Source organism: Danio aesculapii, chromosome 3, assembly GCF_903798145.1.
Source record: "Danio aesculapii chromosome 3, fDanAes4.1, whole genome shotgun sequence".
Taxonomy (NCBI): Eukaryota; Metazoa; Chordata; class Actinopteri; order Cypriniformes; family Danionidae; genus Danio; species Danio aesculapii.
Genome location: NC_079437.1, coordinates 2884135 through 2904931, shown reverse-complemented (window position 1 = coordinate 2904931; position 20797 = coordinate 2884135). Strand labels below are relative to the sequence as shown.

The 20797-nt window shown below is 37.4% G+C and overlaps 2 protein-coding genes across 2 annotated transcripts in view; both read right to left on the bottom strand.

The window, feature by feature from the left end:
- LOC130216648 (zinc finger protein 845-like) overlaps positions 1–19143 on the bottom strand; it is a 28484-nt gene extending 9341 nt beyond the window's left edge. Inside the window, exons 1-5 of the mRNA XM_056448537.1 lie at positions 18949–19143; positions 12314–13313; positions 1231–1313; positions 881–1116; positions 724–775 (exon numbers count right to left, since the gene is read on the bottom strand). Coding sequence (XP_056304512.1) covers positions 724–775; positions 881–1116; positions 1231–1313; positions 12314–13308 — 1366 coding nt within the window. The 5' untranslated portion in view covers positions 13309–13313; positions 18949–19143. The remainder of the gene's footprint in view (positions 1–723; positions 776–880; positions 1117–1230; positions 1314–12313; positions 13314–18948) is intronic.
- Positions 1488–8592, bottom strand: LOC130220666 (gastrula zinc finger protein XlCGF7.1-like). Its single transcript, XM_056452884.1, has 2 exons — positions 8419–8592; positions 1488–3894 (listed from the first exon to the last, which is right to left on the bottom strand). Exon 2 carries the CDS (start codon positions 3756–3758, stop codon positions 2814–2816), a length of 945 nt encoding a protein of 314 aa, XP_056308859.1. The 5' UTR covers positions 3759–3894; positions 8419–8592; the 3' UTR covers positions 1488–2813.
- Positions 19144–20797: the final 1654 nt, after the last annotated feature.

Genomic DNA, 20797 nt, shown 5'->3' with positions numbered 1-20797 from the left:
AATAGAAAACAACGAATATAACATTGCACTACCTACAGCGCCACTGCATCGCCGAAAGCAAGCATGTTGAGTCAAATTAAAACATTCAAAAACAGACAGTAACTGGGTGGTGCTAGAGCAAGAAGTATTAAGATGAGAGCTATTGAAGTCGCCAAGCAGGAAGATAGGAGATGACAGCGAGCAAGCCAGGGATAACAGTTCACTAAGTTCAGAAAAAAAGCAGGACATGGCTTTAGGAGGACGGTAGAGAAGGATAACTGTGAGACAGTCGGCTTCGATAACCATATATTCAAATGAATTGGTGTTGTGAAAGTCAAGTTGTTTCAGTCGAATATTGTCCCGATGAATGACCTCAAGACCACCCCCTTTGCCATGCAGTCTGGGACAGGCGAGATACTGATATACATCAGGTGCAAGAAGATTTAACTGGAGAAAATCAGCCGGAGCTTGTCAGGTTTCAGTGAGAAGAAAATGTCAAGCTTATTGTCAGTGACGATTTCATTAAGATAAGAGGCTTTATCCGATATTGACCGACAGTTCAGAAGCGTAAAGTGATGATGTACGGAATTCAGATTACAAGGAAGCTCTGCATTTCCCGTCAATTCCATTGTCTCTGCTCCAACAGAGAGGTCTTCATCTGCCAACTGATGTCCCTCACCATAGTTCACCTCCCTTAGAGGCACATCCAAGATGGCTGTAGCTAGTATGAGAAAAAAAAAAAACGCCTGATCAGCCTGGACATCTCTTCAAGCCTGTGAATCTGCACTCCCTCTGACTGTGGACAGTATACATAGCCACAATAAAACAAGCAAAACAATACATTTTAACATGCAATTATTAACATATTACTGACATTATCCAAGAAGGTCATGACACTCACCTGAAATGCAATCGGAAATTCAGACAAAGGCTTAAAGGCAACACTCAGGGACATGAAGTACATCTTTATAACTGGATCACTAAGATGGCTTATCAGTTCACGAACTTTGGCATTTCTCATTCCTCTGACAAACTCTTTGTTGGTTTTTCTGTAGTTTGACTCGTTGCGCAACAATGAAAAAGGCTGAGATTTGCACATCATTACTACTTTTTCATCAAGGTCCACAGCTATGGCACCTGTTAAGAAAGTGTCCAGTTACTTTAGACTACACCAAGGGAACATAATGAAGTATTCATTTAGGTTGTCCTGCTAATTTTAAAAGCAACACACATTTTAAGTTTATATCTTACCTTTGATAAGCTGTGTGGTGTTTGGTTTTCCCGGGGAGTACTTTCGAGCTACAGCAGAGTCAGGAAACATGTGTGCCACACTTCTATTGAAATGGTCACAAAAACTTAAGGATATATTGTTTTTGGCACAAAGCACTGCCATTTTGATCTCTGCTGTGGTCACTTGATTAGCCTCGGAATGTACTATTACCTATTAAGTAATCAGCAGCGCAGTTTTAGGCGCCTCTTGGGCACACACCTCTTTTATGTTTTGACGACTTCTCGTGCTGGCTCAAATAACTCTTTCCTCGTGCGATATACTAAAGTCTGTACAACAAACTTTATAAGCGTGACATGTCCCGAACTTGCTCTTCTTATATACATGAGAAAGCCTCCTCCCACTGGTAGAGATATTTACACAACCTTTTCACCTTTTTTTAACAGGCACTCCAAGGTCAACACTCTTGCATTCCTCCATCCTCGGTATGCTGTTCTTCTTCTACTGCTATTTGTTTATCTTCTTATACTACTATTTTGTCTTCTACTATTCTTCTTGTTTGCCGGTCAAGTGAATGATCTGCCTGCAGTTGGAAGTAGCAAACATATGTGTATAGTGGGAATTTCTTTATAGAAAGATTAAAAATATGGGAGAAATACTGGGAAATACTTAAACGGGATGATAGAGGTATAGAATAGTCCAATATGGGAGAATTCTGGAAAAAAATGGAGGGTTGACAGGTATGTATCATACCACTTTGACCACAGCACACCTACACCAACTTGACACCACATATGTTGTCTGCCAGTTTGTCCTGTACACTGAAAACCAGAGTTCATCTGTGAAGAGAACTCCTCTCCAAAGCACTAGGTGCCATCGAATGTGAGCATTTGCACAGTAAAATATTAATGAGGATATTGAGCATGCAGATAAGCTTCCTTGAGTTGATTTCTAACAGTCTGTGTGGAAATTATTTGGTTCTGTTAACTGATTGTTGCAGCAGCTGTCCATTTGAATGATCTCAGACCATCTTGGTCAGGGGTGCCCAAATTCGATCCTGAAGGGCTTTTGTCCTGCAGAGTTTAGCTCCAAACCCAATTAGACACACTTGAACCAGCTAATCAAGCTTTAACTAGGCCTTCTAGAAACTTCCTGTCAGGTGTGTTGAGGCAAGTTGAAGCTAAATTCTGCAAGACACCGGCCCTCCAGGACTGATTTTGAGCACCCCTGATCTTAGTGGAGAAGATACTGAATGTGGAAGTCCTGGGCTGGTGTGGTTACACATGGTCATGGGGTTGTGAGGCCGGTTGGATGTATGGTCATAGTCTATAAAACCCCTTTTGAGATGGCTAATGGTAGAGAATCTTTAGATCAGTGTTTCTTAACCACGTTCCTGGAGGACCAGCAACACTGCATGTTTTTTCTTCTTTCAAATTTAGATCTTTAAACTCAGCTCATGAAAAATGGAAGCAAAAATAAGTGTTTCGTTATTATTTTTGTTGAGTATATGCGAGCCATAGGTAAGCACAAATGTTTTTCATTACCCTCTGAAAATGGGGAGCTGACAAAATGGGTGCCGGATTGGATTTCAGAGGTAAGGTTTACCTCAAACATGAGTCCTTCTCTCATGTTTTCTCAGATTTCCGGAACGACTGAATCTCATGTCACAGTCTGAACACTTGTACGGTTTCTCTCCAGTGTGAATCCTCTCATGACTTTTCAGAACTTCTAACACACGGAATGCCTTGTCGCAATGTGAACACTTGTAAGGTTTCTCTCCAGTGTGAATCCTCTCATGTTTTTTCAGCTCCCCTAATGTAACGAATCTTTTATCACAGTGTGAACACTTGTATGGTTTCTCTCCAGTGTGAAACCTCTCATGTCTTCTCAGCTCCCCTAATGTAATGAATCTTTTGTCACAGTGTGAACACTTGTACGGTTTCTCTCCAGTGTGAATCCTCTCATGTATTTTCAATTGTGATAACAGTCTGAATTTCTTGTCGCAGTGTGAACACTTGTAAGGTTTCTCTCCAGTGTGAATGCTCTCGTGTCGTTTTAATTCTCTAGATGTAAAAAAAGTTCTCTCACACTCAAAGCACATATACTCTTTCACACTGGTGTGGATCTTCTCATGCTTTTTAAAATTATATTTACAACTATAACTCTTTCCACACACAGAGCATGAATAAGGCTTCTCCTTTGCATGAACTGTAAGGTGTTTCTTCAGCCCTGAAAGCATCAAAAATGTTTTGCAGCATTGATCACATTTGTGCGTTTTCTCTCCAGTGTGGATCAACATGTGATTATTAAAGTTTCCTGATAGACTGAAACTCTTCCCACACTGAGAACATGTAAATGGTTTCTCTCCAGTGTGGATCCTCATGTGATTCTTGAGAGTATCTTTGTTTGCCAGACTCGTTCCACACTGAGAACATGTGAATGGTTTCTCTCCAGTGTGGATCCTCATGTGATTTTTAAGGTTTCCTGATTGACTGAAACTCTTCCCACACTGAGAACATGTGAATGGTTTCTCTCCAGTGTGGATCATCATGTGACTCTTGAGATTCTCTTTGTTTGCCAGACTCTTTCCACACTGAGTGCAGGTGAAACATTTTCTGTCTTTTGTCTTGAATGATTGTTTTTTTTTTCTCTCGTTTGGACATCTTGATTTCTCTCCTCAATCAGACCTGAAATAAAAATACTGCATTTTAATTCAATTATATAAAAAGTTAAAGTAGACAACCCTGGACTTCCGGTTAGGTGAGCTATGGAGTAGGACCTGTTCGCTAGGAGGTCCTGCAGAATTTGCGAATTGTTCTGAATTAATGCACATTTTTACTTAATATCAAGTGCCTGCAGATAATTGTGCCTAACGGAAAAAAGGCAATAAAGGGGCTAACGTGCAGCCATCGCAGCAGCGGCCTGCAACAGCTCGGATGAGCATGATATGGCCGCAGGGGGTTAACGGACTGAGCTCGATACGGCTTCAGGCGACATTCACACTCTTAAATCTGAAATAATTTCATCTCTACACCTTGATCTGGCAGAAATATTTTGCTCCAAACTAGTTTGTGCAAGGCAATGACATATCGAACATCAAAAGTGAACTTCAAGCCATGAAGGCAGAATTCTCTAACACAATGGTATCAATCCAAACTGAAATGTCGACACTGAAAAGTACAGTGAAGGATATGGAACATTCTCTTTCCACATGTTCGGATGATATCACGGTGCTACATGAAAAGCTTGACTCTCTTTGGTGGTTCTGGTCTTCTCAGGTTCAGTGGACCTCAGGAATTATCTCATTCCATGAGCAAGGTACGCTGATCCTCCAATCATTCCTTTTAAAACTCTTGTTGTATAATTTCAATGAAGCCATATTACTGTAAAGTTCAGATGCTTTTACACATATTTAAACATGCATTGACAATAATGTCGAGTTCAGACTGCATGATTTTAGCCCCGATTTTGATTCGCCGATAGGTTGAGAAAGCGCAGTTAAATGCCTGAAAGCACAGGCAAATCGATGCTCGTGCACGTGATTGACAATCACACAGTATGAACTATCAAAAACGCGATCTGAGAGAATCGCAGATATGTCGCCGACATCCATGAGATATTTGGCATGCTAAATATCTTAAGCTGTCGGCGATTTAAATCATGTCGTGTGAAATGAGCTTTGACTGAAAATAACATCAGCGATCACCTACAGCCAATGAGAAAGCAGCATTCACTTGTGTGTGTGTGTGTGTGTACCTGCAGGCCAGCGGGAGGTTGAGGGAGAAGTTAAAAGCGCTCATTTTCAGTTTATTTGGACCCAAGAAATGGAGGAAAATCTAGTGTAAATTTGGCAGGAGCACCCGTGTCTGTTTGACGTTTCATACAGAAAGTTAAAAAAGGAAGTGGAGGAGAAATTGCTAATTCCTTTCAAACACAGGTGAGCAAATATGAACATTTTCTACCCTACCAAAGGCTTCTTTCTCATTATGTAGTTAATAACAAAATATATCCTATGTATTTTTGGCTGTGAGATATAGTGTGGACGAAGTTGTCGTCCTATTGTACAGTCATGCAACGTGAAAACCCCTGTCGCTGATCCATCTTGCAGTGTAAACAAAGCAGCAACAAAACGCTAGCCCAGATAGTCATGCAGTGTGAAAACATCTGTGACACGACTACTTTGAAAATCACACAGTCTGAACTTGGCATACTGCATTGCTCATGAGGGGTGGATTTATGATCATCTCATCTAGTGTTTATGGTTTGATCGATGTCTGCATTTGATTTCTCTGAAGTGACTGACCCATGTCTATAATGCAGTAAAACAACAAGGCTTACGATTTTAAATATAAAACTTAATCATTTAGTAATATAAAAAAACATTACGCGGTAATTAAGTTCTCTACCAGGTACAATGTGTAATTTCAACATGAGAATTTGTTACGTATTTAACTGCATTTTTTAATGAAATTCTCACTACTGCAAAGTCTCTGTGTGCGTCTGCGTTGTGTTCTCATTTAAACATACACTACGTGACAAAATTCTTGTCGCCAACAAATAACTTGACTTCTAGTTGATCATTTGGTATCAGAAGTGGCTTATATTATAGGCAAAGGCTTATTTTACCACAATAAAATATGGTCAATCTACGTACAAAGAATGGACCCCAGGTGTAAATCAGGCCAGTCGGAACAAAACACAGACTGATTATTATGCATGCCTCAGGCTGTGTTTTTGATTGGCCACAATGTTTCCTAATGAGATTACAACAACTCTAACACCTCCTCTTATTTTGTAAGTTTAAGCTTATATTAAACTATCTGGGACTATTTTGAAAATGGGAGATGGCAGGAAGATTAAAGTCAAAGGCTGTGTCTGAAATCAGCTACTACTCTCGAGTAGGTAGTACATTTGAATATGAATTTACTACATGTCTGTTAAAAAGTATGTTCTATACAGCATGAATGAGAGTAGTATGAATGAAACTCGGATGCATTACATCGACCAAGCCAGCCATCTCTTACATCACATCAGAATGCAAAATGCAGGATATACAGATTATAAATGTATTCAGCGCCAACCCAAAGAGGCATAAGGTCTTTTTAATTTTAAGCTTAATATTGTGAAATGTGCTGCATTCAGAAGGCAACAAGCACGACAACTGCTGAATATAATTTCAATGCACCATTACGATTCTTTACAGTCACTTTGCCACCAACATAAATTTTAATACTACTGTAATATTACAACAAAACATCAGCATCAGTTTGAATTAAAGTGAATCATGTTAAAGCTAATAAAGGTTTTAATTTATTTATAATTAATTAAATTATTTGTGCTTAGAATTGTTTTGAATTTTATTTAAAATTGAGCTCCATTCCACCTCATACCTTAACGGCCCAATGCACACAAATACGCAACGAAAGAGAATAATGTGTTGATGTGTATATACTTTTTTTGGTTCATGTTGTGGGACATGATGACTTAATTTGACGTCTTCTTTTGTTTATTTTTAGCAAAGTAAACTTAAAATTATTACAAAATTTAATTGACCTAATATCTGAAACCTCTGCATAATTACTGCAACCAGTGTTAATATATTTAATATAAAAATGCTCTGTGCATGTGCAGAATCTGATAATTATGCTCTTTCAGATTTGTCACATCTTTCTGAAAATATATAAGGTTTTATATAAATACATTTTTTAATGGTTGTTAATTCTGTGAGGCGTTTTGGTAATGAGGGAAATCAATCACAAATAAATAAGAATCTCAAGTACATGTACATAACAGGTAATAATAAATACAGTTAAAAGTGAATTTACTTTTTGGCAGAGGCCATTTTGCAGACTGTTGCGATAATGAGAATCTTTACAACAAACTCCAGACTTTATTTCTAATATCTAGAAAATTATTTAAATCCTAGAATTTGTAGGACTACACATTAAACAGGGAATAAAAAAAAGAGAACAAATAATTATGGGGTAACCTAGAGCAAATAATGCTGTGAAATACAGAAATGAAATTTAGTGTGAAGAACAACTGCGCAAAATGCATAAAATACTGACCAAACCTTGATTCTTGCTCAAAATAATGATAAAATTAAACAGAAAAACATAAGCTGCTCTCTATATATTTTCTGAAGCACAGCTTGTTATTTTAAAAATCTATTTTACAGTACATTACTAATTTTTTATTTTTAGGTTAGCAATTTTACAGCCTATTGTTGTTGTTTTGTTCACAAATCTAACATTTCAAAGTTCGGTAATACTTTACAATAATGTTAGTCCATTAGTAAACCACACTGAACTGAGATAAACTGAACTGGATTTAAACATTAAAAACTGAACTACGCTGTTCCTATTTACTATGACCTTTTATGTGAAGCTGCTGTGACACAATCTACATTGTATAAGCGCTATACAAATAAAGGTGAATTGAATTGAGTGTATTTACTAACATTAATAAATAAGTGATTTACAAAATTATTCATACTTAATCATAGTTCAACATTTACTAATGCCTTAATAAATTCTAAAGTTGTGCTTGTTAACATAATGCAGAGATTTAACATGAACTAAGTTTAACTTAAGCATTAACCAACCTTTATTTTGACAAAAAATATATATAATACCAATTAACTATATTAAGGTGTTACCCATAATTCTGTTTTTTAACCAATATACTATAATAAAGTGTATTGCACTTTATTTATTATAGTATTTACCACTGTGTACTGAATGTTGAAGCAGTAACTATGGTGAAATGATCAAATGCTCTGCATACTGTAGTAAACATGAGTTTTTACTACAGTAAACTGTGGTGTGTTGTAATATAGTTGTTGAAAATGTAGTAGAGTGTTGGCTGTTTTGTATTTATACTACACTATTTACTATAAATGACTACAGTATTTGTCCATGAGGGTGAAATTAGTGAACACAGCATTTGATTTGCCGCTAATAAAGATCAGACAAATCCTGAAGTATAAGAATGTGTGAAAGTAAACAGGAATCATAACCTGTGCTTTTACCGCGAGAAGCTTTTACATCGAGAGCTTTAATAAAGAGGTTAGTGGCCAAAACCAAGCAAAAACAAAGCTGAAAACAGCGCGGGAACCGACACTGAAGAGGAACACAGCCGAGAGAAAAACACTTGAATATTGAGAAAGTAGGAATCTGAACTAATAAATAAGGAGAGAAACACAACGTTACCTGTTTACATATGAACACGTTAAAAGTCCGCTATTCCTGATCGCTTTCACAGAGGAATTGACAGTCAAGAGCCAGGATATAATGAATAAAGGCAGGAGTTGTGTCGTGTTCGCTAAATAATCTCTCTAGAGTTTATAAAAGCTGAAGTGTAGCCTCTTTGTTTCTTCTCATCTTCAACACGAGTTTAATGTTTCTTGTTCTGAGCTTTTACTCCAGCGCCTCCGCTATCAGTGTGCTGTGTGCTACTGCCATCTAGAGGACAATCACAGCAACAGCGACTTACAGCGGTAACCGGGCTCCAGGAGGAAATCAGGTTCAAATTAATCATTTCAAAATCAATGTTAAGCAGACAATAAATAAATAAATAACCACCAAAATACTTTAAATACAACTTCTTTTAGTTCAACTCATGATAGGACAAACAAAAGTGTAATTTACAGCACATGAAAAACACGATAGTAAATAATAAATTGTTTTTAACCACACTATAGTAATCTATAATTTTTGTTCAGTCTTATTTTGTTTTCTGAATATAGAAAGAAATGTTTAGAACTAGAAAAATTTTCCACAACAGCATCAGAGTAAGTGAGTGGAGCGGCAAGAATTTCTACTGCTCTGCTCCAGGTTTTCCATCGATCGACCATCTATCAATATTGGTAGCCTACTAGAGATTTAAAAGCTTGACAACCTCATATTCCAACAATGTTGTAACCTATAGTTCCCTTAAATAGTACCTAGTTGCAGTGAGCATCAATCTTTGATTGAGATACTGTCATCTGTCATATATAGGTCTTTAAATAGCTTTAAAGGTGCCATAGACGGATTAATTTAATAAGTTGTACTTTAATATCTACATAGTAGGTTTAGGCTTTGGTAAGTAAAAAAAATCTCCAGAAACAGATTCATAAGCTTATTTATCACTTCATAAAATACCCCTAGAATCAGAAGGTCCATTACTGACTATATATGGTTTGTGTCATTAATATTAATGAGCTCTGACGTGCCGCTCTCCCACACACATACACACACACAGCGTCATGTATGCTGAACATGGACAAATATAAACCCAACTGACCCTTCGCTAAGCCCCTCCCTCCTTAGTTACTGTTGCTACACCTGTCAAGCTTTCGTGCCTGGCACGACTATTAGAGCATGTATGCGCCGGTCTCAGACATTGCCAGGGATATAATTTGTCATTTTTGGCAAACAGGTGAGATATCCGAAAAAGCCAGACAAAAAAGGACTGCAGTATGCATTACAGGGTGAAGTATATTGATCGCAAGCGCTCAGATTGTGATCACATCTCTGTTTTGTTCTGTCCGTAGCTTGAAACAGATGGAAATATGACTGCTATTAGTATGACTACTATGACGAGGGCTTAACCAGAGCAGTGCTAAGCCACGATTTAAGCTGCGGTCACACTGGGCTTTTCCTCCTATAGACTTCCACTCATACGCACACGAATGCATCAGACCGGAAACGCAGGGTCATGCGTTAAATTTTGCAGTTTGCTGCGGTGCAAAGTTCAAGCTTGGTGAACTCTGACCTGCGAAATCGATTACTTGACTGCGTGAGACCAATTGAGGATCAAAACATGACCTTTCTGGACAGAAATTTAAAACATGGAGCAATCGCTTGCTTTTTTTAATGTCTAATCATCTTGTTTAATCCCGCCCCTTTTCGCAGCACCGTACGACAGAATCCTCGATTGGTCTCACGCAGTCAAGTGACGCGATTTCGCAGGTCAGAGTTCACAAAGCTTGAACTTTGCACCGCAGCGACATGCGAAACTTAACACATGACCTTGCGTTTCCGGTCTGACGCATACGCGTGCGTATGAATGGAAGTCTATGGGAAGAAAAGTCCATGTGTGACCGCAGCTTAAATCGTATGCCACTGTCGTGCGCATTATTCACTAGAGCTGGCTCTGTAATCAGCTGTGAATCTCCAGCACCTGTGCTAAGCAGGAGCAGCGTTTTCTACACAAAGACATAGGCTGCATCCGAAACCGCATACTTCCATACTATACAGTGCGCTAAAATCAGTATGCGAGCCGAGTAGTATGTCCGAATTTATAGAATTCGAAAATCAGTATGTGAGAAGTACCTGGATGACTTACTACTTCCGGCGAGATTCTGAAGTGCACATCCCATGCATGCTGCGCTATCCAATGATGACCCGCCAGAGAATTCATGAATGGGAGTGAAGCGACGCAACTGATGCAAGTAGGTCACTTGACCATGACAAAATGGCGGATGTAGTATGTCCGAATTCCATTCATACTTTTCACACTTATACTGTATAGAATGTACTTTTCTAATGACTGAGTAGTACGTTTAAATTAAAAAGCAGTACCTACTGATTAGTAGGCGGTTTCGGACGCAGCCATAGTTCTTTGCCAAACTAGCCAAAATATTACATGCGATATCATCATGTGATATTGACAGCTGTTTGCTTAGCTTTTCGGTAAACTACGGCCCTCCTTTGCAGTAAATATTAATGTTGAAGCTGAAAACATGTGCAAATACCACACATAATCAGTGGTGTAAAGTTTACTGAAAAATCATACTCAAGTAAAAGTACCATTACTTAACTAAAAATGTAGTGCGAGTAGAGTAAAAGTATCTCTAGTAAATATTACTCAAAGTATAAGTAAAAAGTAGCTCTCTCAAAAGAACTCAAGAGTAGTGAGTATTACGCTGTCAAAAGCTGATGCATTTAGATGTAATTTGTGAATGTTTGTAAACGTAACATTCTGTAGTGGATTTAGTTATTGCCCAGCAGGCACACAACGTCATAAGACGCTAATATTAGGTTAGATTTAGGTCATGATCTCAGGTGACCAAAATTCAATGTCTAGCCAACATCTGAGGACAATGTTATTTTGATTTCCAGTAACATCAAATTACAATGATATTTGGTTGATTTTAGGTTGTTGGAAAGTGACCAAAATCCAATAGAGCCAACATCTTAAACCAACGTCATGTTGACGTCAAAAACTGACATTTATACATCAGGTATGGCAACCAAAATCCAACGTCTGATAGACATCATAGTGGTATTGTCCACACAACATCAAGCTGTAATACCATTAGACGTTGATATTTGGTTGATTTTAGGTTGGACATTGACGTTGGCCTGACGTCAACCTGTTTTTCATTTCCAAACAAAATGTAACGTCCCCATGTGTTGGGGTACAACGTCAATCTGACGTCTTGTGCTTGCTGGGTGTTCAAGGCCATTTTGGTCATCATACACTAAACATCCATCATCTTCTCATCAGTGACATCCATGTAAACAGTCTCTGGGTCAATGTGTGTAAAGATTTTGGACATCTTCTTGGACACTTTTAACGCTTCCAAACAGTTTGCTGCAATTATAAAGTGTCCATGTCTTGATGTAGTTCATTATGATGTGATTTACCTTCTATGTGTGACTTGATTGGACAGGAATCACAGGACTGATTTTTCTAATCCCCATAGACAAGAATAAATATAGTGACTGCAGGTTGAAGAAAAGTAGTAGAGTAAAGTACCGATACAGCACTAAACATGTACTCAAGGGAAAGTAAATATACACATTTTAAAAACTACTTAGTAAATGAGAATTTCTGAGAAAATCTACTCAATTACTGTAGTTTGAGTATTTGTAATTAGTTACTTTACACCACTGCACATACTGACATTTTAATTCAGAAGTTACTTATTAGCTTCAGTCGAGTGTTTGACTCAAGCCATTCTGTGAAATGACGTGCCTTCTTACACAAAATTCTTCTTACAAAGAAAGCACGCAACATACTGTATTCAATTATTCATTCACAATAATGAGGCGTAGGACCAAAATTCAGAAGTGCTGGATCGAGCTTTGTCTGGCACAAATTACACCCTGCTTTTACGGTTTCTCTCTGGTGTGAATCCTCTCATGTTTTTTCAGCTGTCCTAACTGTCTGAATGGCTTGTCGCAGTGTAAACAAATGTACGGTTTCTCTCCAGTGTGAATCCTCTCATGTGTTTTCAGGCCTCCTAACTGTCTGAATCTCTTGTCGCAGTGGGAACACGTGTACGGTTTCTCTCCAGTGTGAATCCTCTCATGTTTTATCAAGATTCCTGAATAACCGAATCTCTTGTCGCAGTGTGAACACTTGTACGGTTTCTCTCCAGTGTGAATCCTCTCATGTGTTTTCAGATGTCCTGAATCACTGAATCTCTTGTCACAGTGTGAACACTTGTACGGTTTCTCGCCAGTGTGAATCCTCTCGTGTTTTTTCAGGATTCCTGAATAACCGAACCTCTTGTTGCAGTGTGAGCACTTGTACGGTTTCTCTCCAGTGTGAATCCTCGCATGTATTTTCATCTGTTCTAGCCGACTGAATCTCTTATTGCACAGTGAACAAATGTAAGGTTTCTCTCCAGTGTGAATTCTCTCATGGATTTTCAATTTTTCAGCCGTACGAAAGGTCTTCTCACACTCAAAGCACATGTACTCTTTCACACCGGTGTGGATCTTCTGATGATTTCTTAAACCATCTTGATGTCTGAAACCCTTTCCACACACAGAGCACGAATAAGGCTTCTCCTTTCCATGAATCTGAAGGTGGCTCCTCAGCCCTGAAGCCATCAAAAATGTTTTGCTGCATTGATCACATTTGTGTGTTTTCTCTCCAGTGTGGATCATCATGTGATAATTAAGGTTTGATGAGTGTCTGAAACTGGTCCCACACTGAGAACATGTGAATGGTTTCTCTCCAGTGTGGATCATCATGTGACGTCGGAGACTCTTTTTGTTTGATAGACTCTTTCCACACTGAGTGCAGGTGAAACAGTTTTTGTCTTTTCTTTTCAGTGAGCGAGTTTTTTCTCTCGCTTTGACGTGACGGTGTGTCTCCTCCATCAGGCCTGAAATAAAATAAAAATACTGCATTTTAAATTAATTATTTTAAAGGTGCCCTATAATGAAAATCTGGGTATACCAAGGCATAGTAAAATAATAAAAGCTCAGTATATGAAAATAGCCATACTGTGAGCCTTCATTTTCCTCATTCAGTTTTCCAAACTTCAGTTTCCTCATTTTCATGTAAATTCCGCGAGTTTAAAACCACAGTGGACAACGGACCAATTAGAAACCAAAGCAAACTGTGATGAGACTCTCGGGCCATGTCCTCCACATTTGCATGTATGCCTACTTTAGGTTGTTCATCCGGAGCTGACGAGTACTTGACGTCATCAAGAAAGCACGACTCATATGCAGCTGAGAGATCATAAAAAAGGCTCTGAGATCATTAATATTCCCACCTCAGGCTGCGTTTAATAAACCAAACATTTTCTGTTGAGACAACAATGGTAATTTTCAAGCTTAAATTTAACTTGTGTATGTGTGACTTTTATTTTGAAAACTTGAGCTCCAAATTGTTTACTATGCAATACTCACGCATGTGATCAGTAGAGGAGGAAGGAAGACGAGACACACACACATATACATATATATATATATATATATATATATATATATATACATACATACACACATATATATATATATATATATATATATATATATATATATATATATATATATATATATATATATATATACAAATACATATATACATATACATATATATATTTACCTATTACTGGTGGGCCGTTATCACCGTTAAAGTGCTGCATTAATGCGAGACTCTTATCGGGCGATAAAAAAAAATATCGCCGTTAATATATTCTCAAAGTTGGGTTGGGAGCTGGGTCTATTCTGCGCAAGCTATAATGACTTTGCACTGTAGGTGGTTCGAACGAGTCTTCGAACCTGTGTGTATTCCTACTGTGAAATTACCACATCAAACGTGACGTGCTAACATGGATGCAGTTCACTACATTCCAGCCAAAACTCCTGTTTTTCCCGGGAGTCTCCCGTATTTCAGACCCATTTCCTGCCACCTTCCCGTTTTGTTATTTCTCCAGGAAAACTCCCGTAATGTCAACCATCCCCCCCTCTCCCGCTCAGTATTTTGGTATGGTCTGTGAAACCCCCAGGCAGACAACATTGGTATAGGATCTGATCACAGTTGCCGCCCGAAAAACGCTTCATAGTAGTTATTAACACCCCAGTTGGATTCCTGACATGACTAACCGTAAATCATCTTCCAGTGTCAATAAATGTGAGCCATAGCCTACTTGCTTTTTTGATGTACGTACATACAGAAAATGCTGCTTCGCAAAGTCAGGTTCGCAGAGCCCTGATGGTGTGCTTGAGTCATTGAGTAGGTTTACATGCGCAACAATCCTTTAATACGATTAAGACAATACTTTGGTTAAGAGTCCCCATGTAAACAGCAATTTTTGATCACATTAATCCGACTAAAGTCATAACTGAACTAAACAGAAATGGAATTAAGACATGTGGAGTATGCAGATATTAGTGGCATTACTGAAGTAAATACTGCGATCAAACTATTACCGTCATGTAGGACTTTACGCCGCATTTTATGACAAGATCCACACACGCGGCTATCAGTAGAAGACCGCGCACACACACATCACAAAATGCGGACGTTTTTTTTTCTTTCCATTTGACGTGCGTTATTAAATTCCATTAAAACTATACTCTTGGAATTTCGCTTTGTGATGTTTCCAATGTTACTAATTGAAACCTAGGGCTCCATTTTAACGATCTAGATGCAAAGTCTAAAGCACAGGGCACGAAAGCATTAAGGGTGTCCGAAGGGCTTGAATCCACTTTTGCTATTTTAAGGATAAAAAAATATGCTTCACGCTGCGGTGCATGGTCTAACAGTGTTGTGCTTATTTTCTTAATGAGTTATGGGTGTGTTTTGAGAATATATCAATCAGAGTGTCATCTCCCATTCCCTTTAAGAATTTGTTGGAATAGTGGGACTCCTTTTCAGCCCTGGAATTTCAAGCCTTAGACCGGCCCACCTCAGTTCACGACTGACTATATTAAAATAACGTCAATTCCAATTCAGTTTCAAATGACACGATCACATCTTTTTAAGGAAACAGCTGCTATCCTTTCCTGCAATATCTGAATATATATTCTGTGCAAAATTCTTTATAGATATCCAGTATTTTGTAACAGTGGTCACACAGAAAATAAAAATAAAATATGTACACCTAAGTGTACATAAGTAACTCAAACAGTATTATATGTCTTAAATAAACTACTCAGGTGAGCTCCGAACTCAAGTTGGCAGCGTCGTAACGCAACGTGCTGACCACTGGACCACAATGGCGCTGTTATGCTGGTGCGTTTGAAATAAAAAAATAAGTATTGCACTGTCATCTGCAAGAACCTTAACTACAGTATTACTTTCTATTGATGACTTAATCTTTTTCTCCCGTTTTTAGATTTCTGATCAAGTAATGTCAGATTTATTAATGCAGTGAATCATCTGATTTTCATTAAGGTGTAATATTCATTAATGTTAATTATTCTAATTCTTACATTCACTAAGGTGCCGCTGTTCTGGGTCGAATGATAGTAATCATCATTAACCTGCAGGCTGCATTTTGCTCATGGGGCTGCGAGAAAATGAATAAAAAGCGCGGAGCTGCGGCATAATAATGAACAAAAAAAGAGTGAGGCTATGGTCAAATAAATAAATGAAAAAGTGCAACTGCTGAGAGTGAAAGCAGCTAGGGACACCGGCCCTTGTGGAAAAACAACAAACTGGCCCGCTAGCAATTCTCCCGGTCCTCCCGATTAGCCAATCCGGGCCTGGTTGCATTGAGCCATGGCGCATTTGCCATTTACATAGCGGACTTTGAAAGTGGAAAAGATCAATGCTTTACTTGTGAAAAAACAGTTCAACAGACCATTTGCAGCGTGAGGATAAAGAACGAGCCTCCTCCAATCGGCCTATTTACTTTCACTTTCTCTTTCATGGATAAGGAAACGGTGTTGTACGCACTCCACTGAAGACATCCAGAAGCCTACATATTTAATTTAGTCTGTTAAGCCCAAAGATTTGTTTCAAAACTATTTTTAAATTCAGTTCTAATTTCCAGCAAAGCAATAAATGAACAATAATAATGAAGTGTGGATCTATATCAAACACACATGCTATGCCCTATATGGTCCAAAACCTGACAGGTGGGCAAATTTAAGCTTGTTTTTAATAAAACAAATATAAATATGCATGTTATAAATAATACTAATGCTAATTATAATAACAACATACAAAATCAAGTCATAAATAAACTGAAAAAGCCCCTCGAGATGAAGAAGGCATGGAGGCAGTGGTTTTTATATTTATATAGAAAATAATTAATATAAAATTTAAATTAATTAAAATTATATAAAATTAATTATTTTTCATTTGTAAATATATTTGTGTATTGCTATACATCCTGTGTGTATTAAGCAATGTGTAAGCACTGGACTTTAGGCCTGCTTTCAGCTGTCTGTTTTAGTTCCTCAAAATAGCAATGCTCCAACAATGTGCCTTAACACACCTCTTTTCAATACCAGCACACCTATGAGTCCACAAAGTGGCGCAAATAGATTTACTATTTAAACAACATGGTCCAAAACGGGAAAATTAGGGTTACACATTGCAACACATCGCGGCAAACACCTTTAAAAAAAGTGCACCTCTCAAAAAATAGCCGCGCAAACCCGAAGAGATTTTCACATTCACAAGAAGAAGGGAGTGTTGGCAGGTATGTTTGTTACACCACCAGCCATATAGAACTGTTTGTAAAACTACAAGTGGAATAAAACTGATAATAATCAAACGACTCGTTAATATAGAGGTTTAGTAAAAATAGAGCACTCGTGGACATATGTTTTACCGTTTAAATCAGCCAAAGAATTAAAACGCATGAGTGTTACTCTCAACCGTACACTGAGAGAAAATGAAAGTGAAACTAATCTGAATGCAGTACTTTAAATGTCGACTAGGTGGCAGGTCAAAAACACAAGTGGCTAGAGGCAACTGCACAATAATAGTGTTTTACAACATAAAATATGTTTTGGTGGGCCAAATCTTGTTATAACTTTGATGTCAAGAAACCAAACTTCCGACATGCACAGACAAAAAGTAAAGAAAGCAGAATTTAGTACCTTTTACACAGTTATTGTCACTCACTAAAGAGGGATTCGCTCGAGCACATATAGTCACCTTAGAATTATAAGGTTCTGTCTGACATTTTTGTCAAAACTTGACAACGTAAACGTGACATTCTTATTAAATGACGTCTTATTTACATTATGGGATGTTTTTTTTTATAAGTTTTTTACATTTTAAGACTTTTCCATTTTATTTAAATAAACAGATGTTACACACATACTGTTTGCTATGGGATTCAAAAACTTTAAAACTCAATATCTCAAAATCATTCAGAACGCAGATACAACCTTATAATAACAAAGTGACGACATGTCAGATAATCTAATAATCCATATCGTTTGCCAATCTTTGAGAAATGTGGTGAAATTACAGCCGGCCTGTTTGTGCTCCTTCTTGGCTTGTATTGTTTACTTGCTACGTCACTTCACTACATCACACTCGTGGTCTGATTTGATACTGAATAACCAATCAGACCCGACAGTACTACACCAATACTAAATGCTGAATCAGCGCCGACATTAAACCGATGAGAGCCAATGTGTGAAACACAACAAATCAATTTTATGGTCTATTTTTTTATTCACAAAACTAACAATCCATAGTTCTGTAATATTTTACAATAATTTTAGTCCATTAATTAATGTATTTACTAATATTAAGTATGAATAATTCTGTAAATTATTTATTAATGCATTAATAAAATACAAAGTTGTGCTTGTTAACATTAGTTAATGTTGAGATTTAACGTTAAGTTAAATAATGTTAACAAGGATGGATGAATACCGCAATGAATGTATTACTAATTGTTCATTTTAGTAAATGTATTAAGCAACCTTTATCCTGACAAAAATATATTAATTACTTTCAAATGATACCCAGGATTCTACACTCAAATACCACAGTAATTTATAGTAAATACTATAGTGATTTGAACCATGCTGTAATAAAGTGTATTGTGCTTTATGTATTATAGTATTTACCACTGTGAACTCAATGCTGAAGCAGTAACTATGGTGAAACGATAAAATGCACTACATGTTACTGTGGTAAACTGTGGTGTGTTGTAATATAGTTGTTGTAAATGTAGTCCAGTGTTGGGTGTTTTGTTTTTATACTACACTATTTACTATAAATGACTCCAGTATTTGTCCATGAGGGTGAAATTAGTGAACACAGCATTTGATTTGCCGCTAATAAAGATCAGACAAATCCTGAAGTATAAGAATGTGTGAAAGTAAACAGGAATCATAACCTGTGCTTTTACCGCGAGAAGCTTTTACATCGAGAGCTTTAATAAAGAGGTTAGTGGCCAAAACCAAGCAAAAACAAAGCTGAAAACAGCGCGGGAACCGACACTGAAGAGGAACACAGCCGAGAGAAAAACACTTGAATATTGAGAAAGTAGGAATCTGAACTAATAAATAAGGAGAGAAACACAACGTTACCTGTTTACATATGAACACGTTAAAAGTCCGCTATTCCTGATCGCTTTCACAGAGGAATTGACAGTCAAGAGCCAGGATATAATGAATAAAGGCAGGAGTTGTGTCGTGTTCGCTAAATAATCTCTCTAGAGTTTATAAAAGCTGAAGTGTAGCCTCTTTGTTTCTTCTCATCTTCAACACGAGTTTAATGTTGCTTGTTCTGAGCTTTTCCTCCAGCGCCTCCGCTATCAGTGTGCTGTGTACTACTGCCATCTAGAGGACAACCACAGCAACAGCGACTTACAGCGGTAACCGGGCTCCAGGAGGAAATCAGGTTCAGTAAAACTAATTAACTTGACAAGAAAGCAAAATCAATGTTAAGCAGACAATAAATACACAGTAACACACTAAAAAAAGTTAACAACTTCTTGTTTTAGTTCAACTCATCATAGGACAAACAAAAGTAATTTAGCTGGTACCCCACATTAAAAAATACTATAGTAAATTGTAGTATATATATATTAATTTCCATCAACATTCCTAGGTTTTGATGAATAGGCTACTATATGTTAATGCTTTAGATTTAAGTTTAGCAGCTGCTTAACTTTTTAAGAACAGTCAAGTAGGGTTGTACTTGACATTAGTGGGGACAAGTGGAAAAAAATGTGTGTGTGTGTGTGTGTGTGTGTATATATATATATATATATATATATATATATATATATATATATATATTGTATATTCTACAGCTGGATTTTCTTTTGCTGAAGAACTACTGAGAGATTTCAGCTGCTGTCTGGGCTTTTACTGCTGAACTACACCTGCCTTTATTCACGTGTTCATTATTTTTCCCCTGCATCATTTCATTTTATTACACAACTTATTTTGTAAACTAATTAGTTTTGTTTTCTTTGCATATATGGATTTCTTTGGTTACAACCAACATCCAGTGTAAATATCAAGTCAACAACACCTTTAGAAATATGTTTTCAGAGAATAAAGGTGTCATTTCAATTCAATTCAGTTTTCAATTCACCTTTATTTGTATAGCGCTTATACAATGTAGATTGTGTCAAAGCAGCTTCACATAAAAGGTCATAGTAAATAGGAACAGTGTAGTTCAGTTTGTAGTGTTTAAGTTCAGTTCAGTTTAGCTCAGTTCAGTGTGATTAAATCACTACTGAGAGTCCAAACACTGAAGAGCAAATCCAGCAAACAGCTTAAAAATAAAGGAGTGGCTTCACAACAGCTGAGGGACTGTTCTTGACTGCCCTGACTTAAACCCAATTGAGCATCACTGAAGAAACCTAAAAATGGCTGTCCACCAACATTTAACATCCAACCTGACAGAACTGGAGAGGATCCCCAAATCCAGGTGTAAAAAACTTGTTACATCTTTCCCAAAAAGACTCATGGCTGTATCAGATCAAATGAGTGCTTCTACTAAATACTGAGCAAAGGGTCTGAATATTTACGACCATGTGATATTCCTTGAATTAATAAATCTGCAAAACTGTCACCAATTCAGTGTTTTTCTGTCAATATGGGCTGCTGTGTGTAGTTTAATGAGGAAAAAATACCTTAAATGATTTTAGCAAATGGCTGCAATATAACAAAGAGTGAAAAATTTGAGAGGGTCTGAATACTGACCGTTTCCACTGTATATATAATGTTTCAGATTTCTGGAACAACCTCTCTAGCATTTTTGTGACAGACACACTCTTGTCAGTTTAAACCTAGACTAAAGACACATCTCTTCATTAGCATGCACATAAATCCCACAGGCAATACTTTTGAAATCCTTCTGATTGATAGGCTGAATTAATTTGGTCAACCATAGCCAGAAACTCTGCCCCAACAAGGAATTCAA

Bases quoted from the DNA above. Each gene is read 5' to 3' on its own strand.
- LOC130220666 (XM_056452884.1), bottom strand. From the start codon at position 3,758: ATGATGATCCACACTGGAGAGAAACCATTCACATGTTCTCAGTGTGGG.